The 8,370-nt window shown below is 40.2% G+C and overlaps 1 protein-coding gene across 1 annotated transcript; it reads left to right on the top strand.

Annotated features, from left to right (window-relative positions):
• Positions 1–6,034: 6,034 nt before the first annotated feature.
• Positions 6,035–8,370, top strand: LOC131959841 (tripartite motif-containing protein 16-like). Its single transcript, XM_059325064.1, has one exon. It carries the CDS (start codon positions 6,035–6,037, stop codon positions 7,697–7,699), a length of 1,665 nt encoding a protein of 554 aa, XP_059181047.1. The 3' UTR covers positions 7,700–8,370.

The raw sequence follows: 8,370 nt of genomic DNA, 5'->3' as shown, positions 1-8,370 counted from the left end.
TTCCCCAAACATCTGCCATCTGTACATCCTGCCCTATCCCACTACAGTACTTCCTCCAACATGCCCTCTTAGCTGCTCTGATCGTCCTTCTCACCACTGCCTGTGCTTTTCTATACTGAATCAATGATTCCATTGTATGATGTTTCTTTAATAACCTGAAAGCCCTATTCCGTGTTTTTATTGCCATTCTGCAGTTATCATCCCACCATGGTACACTCTTCACACTTCTGCCCCCTGAAACTCTTGGGATTGCCTCATTAGCCGACTGTATTATAGCTGTGACTACTTTCTTATTCCACTCATCTACATCTGTCCATTCCCCTCCATGTAATTTCTCAAAACTATTTCTACTCATCACCTGAAAAATGTCCCACTTAGCTTTGTCTATTTTCCATCTTGGCACCCTCGTCTCTGCTTCATGTTGTATTTCTACTCCAACCTTACTAATGACTGGATAGTGATCGCTGCCCATTAACATTTCATCTAGCACTTCCCAGTCTGTGATACCTGCCATCTCATTTGATATTAAGGTTAAATCAATCGCACTCTCCTTATTCCGTGCACAATCATACCTTGTGCCCCTTCCATCATTCATGCATACTAACCCTTTGTCTTCTATTAATTCTTCCACTATTGATCCATTCACATCTGTTTTCTCACTCCCCCATAACGTGCTGTGTGCATTAAAGTCCCCACACCACACTAGTTTCCCCTGCACATCCCCCAGTACCCTATTCAGTATATCCATACTCAGTTTGTTACATGGATTATAGTAATTAATAATCATTAATTCATATTTTCCTGTCCAAATTTTTATTGTTATAGATTCATGATCCCTTCCTAATTGAACAGTATTGAACCCTATCCCATCCTTGACAAAGGTTGCTACCCCACCACCTGCTCCAGTCTCCCTATCGTTTCTTACCGCTGTGTACCCGTGTATTATAAAATCCCACTGCACTCTCATCCACGTTTCTTGGACACAGATTACACTGGGCTTATCCTGCATCCCAGAGATAAACTTCTTAAACTCCTGCCCATTAGCTATAAGGCTTCTTGCATTCCATTGTAATATACTTAGGACCATGATGACCCACCACCCCATGATGATAGTTGCTGTGACGGTATCTGTGAACTGTGTGATCCTCCTTTCAACATGTCCTCCACTTCCTCCCACCCAATGGCATCCACTCCCAAATATTTCTCTGCTGCTCTCACTATTATTTTGATTTTTTCCGTTTTTTTGTCTGTTTGCGCAGTACAGTTAACAACATCAACCATGAACAGTATAAATTCTCTCTTCCCCACAATCAGAGTATCTTCCTTAACTTTTTTGCATCCTTCACATGCTCTTACTTCATGCTTATCTGTCATCCTGACATTATTCTCAGCTGGCTGTTCCCCCACCCTTCTAGCCGCTTCTGCGTATGTGATCCCATGTGAAGTTTTCATTCGCTGCACTTCAGCTGCTTTCTTACTCACTTCACATCCCCTGTACGCTGAGGAATGCTCCCCTCCGCAATTACAGCACTTGAGTTTGGCTCCATTTTCACATTTCCCGTACTCGTGCTCCCCAGCACATCTCCCACACCTTTGCTTCCCCCTACACACTGCCGCAACGTGCCCATACTTCTGGCATTTATAACACCTCAATGGCGGAGGCACATATAGCCTCACATCATAACTCATGTATCCTATATACACTTTATCAGGGAGTCGTTCCTCGTCAAAAGTAAGCATTACAGATAAACTATCACATTTTTGACCTTCACGAGTTGTTTTCAGTCGCCTTGCTTCCCTCACTTTCGCTCCCTTTATATTCTCTTTTATCTGATCAGTAGATACACTCACCGGAATCCCAAAGATCACTCCTCGAACGAGACCACCTCCACTCTTAGCTAGCGTTGCTAGTACTTTTTTCCCCTCAATTTTGTTCAGCCTGATCGCTCTCCCCAACTGCGCACTATCTCTACAGAAAACCAGCAATGCTCCACTGCGCAAAACTTTCGCACTTTTCACTTCTCCCACTTGTTTATTTATGGCTTTAGTGATGCGAACAGGGTTCCACTCCCCAAATGACGCACCTTCTTGTTCCAGTGTAATTATTATTTTGTGCTCCTCCTCACCTTTTTTCGCTTGTTCACTATCTGTCTCTTCTGACACTGAAGTCCTTCCTTTCTGTTCCCTTTCTTTGCGTTTACGCTTAGCTTTCCCCCCCTTCACAACATTCCAGCCTTCGTCCCTCCCGCCACCATACTCCATCTCAAGCTCACTTCCTGATCCGTCACTTCCTTCTGCCATCTCCTGTCCATTCACAATCCGGTTCCGAAAGGGCCAACTGAACCACCACCAAACATTTAGTGCCATGCCTTTCCAGTTGGTGTGCAGCAGAATATGGTCCCCCTGGGATCACTTCCTGCTACTTTGGTTCCACCCACCTCTTGTGTGTGGTTGCCCTCTGCAGGTCTGGAGTGCATTTTGTAATTGTGTTTTTGATGAATATTGGGATTTGACACAACATACATTAATGTATTAACCAGAAGATGTAGCCTTAATGGAAACATAATCACCATCATTGGCTGTTAGATCTTATGGTCATGTGAAAAAATGACAGGAAAAGTGGAATACTTAAAAAAAGAATGAATGTAAAAGGAACTTTTCACCCCAAACTGAACATTTGTTCATCAGATACTCACCATGTGGTACCTTGAATTCAAGAAGAAAACGTTTTATCTCTACAGTGAACAGAGAATCAGAGAATGTCCGACAGTGTATTAAATCCTCAATGAATGGTAGTAAATGGGGGAGTGTTTTCTAAAAACCCAGTGTCAAAAAACGGATACTTTTACTATGTCTAGTCATAATATATCATGAATCTTATCTGATTTAATGTGTGTTGTATATGTCAGGTTAATGGGACCATTCTGTAGATCAGGGGTCTCAAACTCAAATTACCTGGGGGCCGCTGGAGGCAGTATCAACATGACCAAAAAAAGACACAAAATTTTTTTTAAAAAGACACAAAATTACTAAAAAAAAGACAAAATTACTAAAAAAGACACATAATTACTAAAAAATACACAAAATGACAGAAAAAAACTAAATTACTTAAAAAAGACACAAAATGACAAAAAAAAATACACAAAATTACTAAAAAAAGACACAAAATTACTAAAAAAAAAGACAAAATTATTTAAAAAAGACACAAAATTACTAAAAAAAGACAAAAAATTACTAAAAAAAGACACAAAATTACTAAAAAAGACACACAATTATATAAAAAAGACAAAATTATTAAAAAAAGACACAAAATGACTAAGAAAGACACACAATTATATAAAAAAAGACACAAAATTATTAAAAAAGACACAAAATTATTTTAAAAAATACACACAATTATTAAAAAAGACACACAATTATTAAAAAAAAATACACACAATTATTAAAAAAGACACACAATTATTAAAAAAAATACACACAATTATTAAAAAAGACACACAATTATTTAAAAAAAGACATACAATTATTAAAAAAGACACAACATTATTTAAAAAAAGACACAAAATTACCCAAAGCAGTAATTAAAGGGACCTTCCACACACAACACAGTAAAGTGCCATTCATATAAAACTCACATTAAACTTTCATATCAAGGTGGGGGCCACAAAATATCATCACGAGGGCCACAATTGGCCCGCGGGCCGCCAGTTTGAGAACCATTCTGTAGAGTCAGTTTAGTTTCTGTAATCATCAACCAGAAATGTATAAATTGGACACTGGTTCCATCTACTGACTCATTCATGTATTACATCAATAGAAATGTGTATTTTGTGTCTGGTCGAGTAATGGAAGATAAAATAATAGCAGTTAACATCAGAAAGTTGTTTTTTCTTTGAGTCTTGAAAGATTATCAAACCATAACTCCTCATCTTTATCTGCACTGTAAAAAAAACTGCTGTTTTTATGGTAAAAAACCAGCAGCTGTGGTTGTCAGAACTTTACCGTAATAAATACAACTTTTTCTAATATTACGGTAAAATGATATTAACACTGTTGATTTCACGTTTAAGATTGCCATTTTATTCCATATTTTACTGTATAAATAAAAAGTTTTTCCATCAAAAGAAACGCTGTTCTGCCATATAATTGATAAGAAAATACTTTATAAATGCTGCATAAATTAAAGATTTTACCATTAAATATTACAGTATATTTCTGTTAGAGATATGGTGTTTAGTACATTTAACAGTGAGAAAAAGTATTTTTACAAAAAATAAATGCAAAAATTACAGTGATGCTTGTTTATATATTACAGTATATTTTTGTTACAAACACGGTGTATGGAGTATTTTACAGTGGAGTAATTTATTATTTTTTTTAAATAAAAAACTGGCTGATATAAACATTTTTTACAGTGTAATATTGTCATTCTGCTCAGTTTTTTTTTTTTTTGTAATATATTTTATTGATTTCACAAGAACAAACAACGAACCATACAGCACAGACATATTTAACCAAACTGCAAAATGAAAAATACACTAATTCACATATATGAATTGCACATCATACAACATACAAAAAATTCACATGGGGACTATACTGAAAAGGGAGAAGAGAGAGAGAAGAGAAAAAAAAAAAAAGTATTCTATGACTTATTGATGAAGGTAAAATATGGTCGCCCTTTCTGCAGCAGGTCAACGAGGTCACCAGGAAGGTGATTCAACAGAGGTTGCCAGATACCATAAAATAAGTCGTCATTGCCCTTTAACGAGGCACTGAGGTGTTCCATAGGAAAAACCTTGAATATTTCCCTGTACCACTGTGTAACTGAAGGGGGTTTGTCTTTAATCCATTGAAACAAAACACATCTCCTCGCCAAAAGAAGCAGCTTGCCCATTAATATAAGCTGTCCAGCGGGTAAAGAGAGCTGCCCCTTATGTATATTCAAAAGAAATAAGATTGGTTCCAGCTTTACTGTTTTGTGAAAGATTGAGCTGAGTTCCTTAGCAATATTATATATATATATATATTTTTCCAATATCTGGCTATCAAGGGACATTGCCAAATGCAGTGGTAGTATGTCCCTACCTCTTTTTTACACTTCCCACACAAAGGGGAGATCTGGGGATTTATTTTGTTTAGAAGGTGAGGGGTGCATTGTAGCCTGTGTAGAATTCTGTACTGGCTTTCTCTGAGTCTATTACAAGTAAAAGTTTTCTTTATAGATTCAAAGGCATCTGACCATGCGTTGGCATCGAGGTCAGCCTCCAAGTCCCTACCCCATGACTCCATATACCTGCTGGTAGTGACAGGATTCACAGAGTATAGTTTTGCATAGAACAGGGAGATGAATCTTTTACCGTTCATGGCAGTTAGATTAAAATTAAGGAGGAAACTTTCAACTGGGCTGACTAATGGTTGGTCTGTTGGGAGTGTAAAATTAGTTTGTACAAAGTGTAAAATTAGTTTGTACAAAGATTCTGCTCAGTTTTAACTCCTTAAACCACCGAACCATCAGGAGGCAGAATCACCTGAAATGACTCATAAAATGTGTGTTAAGAAGAGACATTGAGAGGGAAAAGGTGTGTGTTTATGATGAAAATGTTACATGCGGCCGGTCTTCATTTATGATTTAGGGATAAAAACTGAAAACATAAAGTTAAAGTTATCACTTCCTGTCCAGTAAAAGCCAACATGATGGAAGACGAAGCGTTCTGGCTCAGTGTTTTTATTAAACAGCTCAATCTGATTCAGAGACATCCTCTCTATCCCTCTGTTACTATTTCAGAAAGTATGAATCTACTTATGTCTACTGACTCTCTTCAGTGTCACTGCAGCTTCCTCTCTGTCCTGCTGTTTCCTGGTTCCCTCCCCTTCACATCTACTAGTTAGAAAATGGGTGTTACCAACATGGTGCTGACTCACTGCACACACACACACACACACACACACACACACAGTTCAGATCAGAGCTCAGAGCGGTTTAACTTATGAGGAAGTGAAACTCAGACAGTCGTTGTGACTGAGAGGTGAAATGGCGCAGAAAGGAGTTCAGCTGGACCGGGAGAGTTTCTCTTGTTCCATCTGTCTGGATCTACTGAAGGATCCAGTGACTCTTTCCTGTGGACACAACTACTGCATGAAGTGTATTAACAGCCACTGGGATGCAGAGGATCAGAAACTGGTCTACAGCTGCCCTCAGTGCAGGAAGGCCTTCAGAACGAGGCCAAAGCTGGAGAAAAACACCATGTTAGCAGATTTAGTGGAGCAGATGAAGAAGACTGGACTCCAAGCTGCTCCTGCTGACCACTGCTATGCTGGACCTGGAGATGTGGCCTGTGATGTCTGCACTGGGAGAAAACTGAAAGCCTTCAAGTCCTGTCTGCAGTGTCTGGCCTCGTACTGTGAGAAACACCTCCAGCCTCATTATGAATCACCTCCATTAAAGAAACACAAGCAGATGGAGCCCTCCGAGAAGCTGCAGGAGAACATCTGCTCTCAGCACGATGAGGTGAAGAAGATGTTCTGCCGGACCGATCGGCAGTCTATCTGTTATCTCTGCTCTGTGGACCAACATAAAGGCCACGACACGGTCTCAGCTGCAGCAGAAAGGAGCGAGAGGCAGAAAGAGCTGGAGGTGAGTCGACTCAACATCCAGCAGAGAATCCAGGACAGAGAGAAAGATGTGAAGCTGCTTCAACAGGAGCTGGAGGCCATCAATCTCTCTGCTGATAAAGCAGTGGAGGACAGTGAGAAGATGTTCACTGAGCTGATCCGTCTCATGCAGAAAAGAAGCTCTGAGGTGAAGCAGCAGGTCAGATCCCAGCAGGAAACTGAAGTGAGTGGAGTCAAAGAGGTGGAGGAGAAGCTGCAGCAGGAGATCAGAGAGCTGAAGAGGAAAGACGCTGAACTGAAGAAGCTCTCAAACACAGAGGACCACAACCAGTTTCTCCACAGCTACCCCTCACTGTCAGCACTCAGCCCGTCTACATCCAGCATCCAGATCTGTCCTCGCCGCCGCTTTGACCACGTGACAGCGGCCGTGTCACGAGTCAGAGACATACTGCAGGACGTCCTGAGAGACAAATGGACAGACGTCTCACTGACTGAAGTGGATGTTTTACTGTCAGATTCACCAGCAGAGCCCACGACCAGAGCTGAGTTCTTAAAATATTCATGTGAGATCACACTGGATCCAAACACAGCATACAGACGGCTGTTATTATCTGAGGGGAACAGAAAAGCAACATACATGGGGGATCAGTTCTATCCAAGTCACCCAGACAGATTCACTGGATATATTCAGGTCCTGAGTAGAGAGAGTCTGACTGGACGATGTTACTGGGAGGTGGAGTGGAGAGGGAATAGAGTTAATGTAGCAGCTTCATACAAGAACATCAGCAGAGGGGAGTGGAATGACTCTTTATTTGGACAGAATGACAAGTCTTGGGCATTAAGATGTCACAACAACAAATATACATTTCACTACAACAATATCCAAACTCCCGTCTCAGGTCCTTGGTCCTCCAGAGTGGGAGTGTTCCTGGATCACAGAGCAGGTATTCTGTCCTTCTACAGCATCTCTGAAACCATGACCCTCCTCCACAGAGTCCAGACCACGTTCACTCAGCCGCTCTATGCTGGACTTTGTCTTCATTTCATATGTGGAAACACTGCTGAGTTCTGTAAACTCAAATAACCAAAGGGACAGCAGGTAAAAATGTGTTTTAACTCTTAAAGCTCCCATTTTGTTCACCTTTGTGGTGTTTTATTTGAAGTTTTTATATCTATAAGAGGATAAATTTGTAGTTTTATGTGCTAAAACCACCTGAGTTCAGTTGTTCATCTGCTCTCTCAGCCTCCTTCTGCAGCTCCAGCAGCTCAGATCATTTTGGGCCTGTCTCATTAATATTCATGAGCCTTTCTTCTGATTGGCTGACAGTCTTGAGTGACACCCGGCCAGGCTAACCACAGTTAACGGTTTGCAGGTTAAACTCACCGTTGAATGTAAAAAGACGATGGCCACCGCTGAGGAAGATGTTGTCAGACTTTACATGTTAGAGCCTGATGATGCTTCCCTCTGACTCAAACATGAAATATATTACTGGTTCACTTACAGGTTGCAGATTTAGAGTCGGACACGATAATGTGTATACTGCCGTATCCTATAGGAGCAGCTTCTTTGAGTGACAGATTTTTAGGAAGCAGTCAGAAAATATATTTTCACAGTATTTTTATTGCAACTGCACCTGCTTTATAATCACAAGACTTGTAACTGGTGTTTTTCTACAATAAGGGACCTTTAAACTGATTTCTCTCCACGTTTGTTGCTGAGAGCTCATCGTTGTGGCATTTCTTCTCTGCAGAGAT

The sequence above is a fragment of the Centropristis striata genome, chromosome 21 (genome assembly GCF_030273125.1).
Source record: "Centropristis striata isolate RG_2023a ecotype Rhode Island chromosome 21, C.striata_1.0, whole genome shotgun sequence".
NCBI lineage: Eukaryota > Metazoa > Chordata > Actinopteri > Perciformes > Serranidae > Centropristis > Centropristis striata.
Note: the sequence above shows the minus strand (reverse complement) of the source record. Positions and strands in the feature narration are given on the sequence as shown.

What these genes read in the sequence shown, in the direction of transcription:
- LOC131959841 (XM_059325064.1), top strand. Translation starts at nt 6,035, where the DNA reads ATGGCGCAGAAAGGAGTTCAGCTGGACCGGGAGAGTTTCTCTTGTTCC.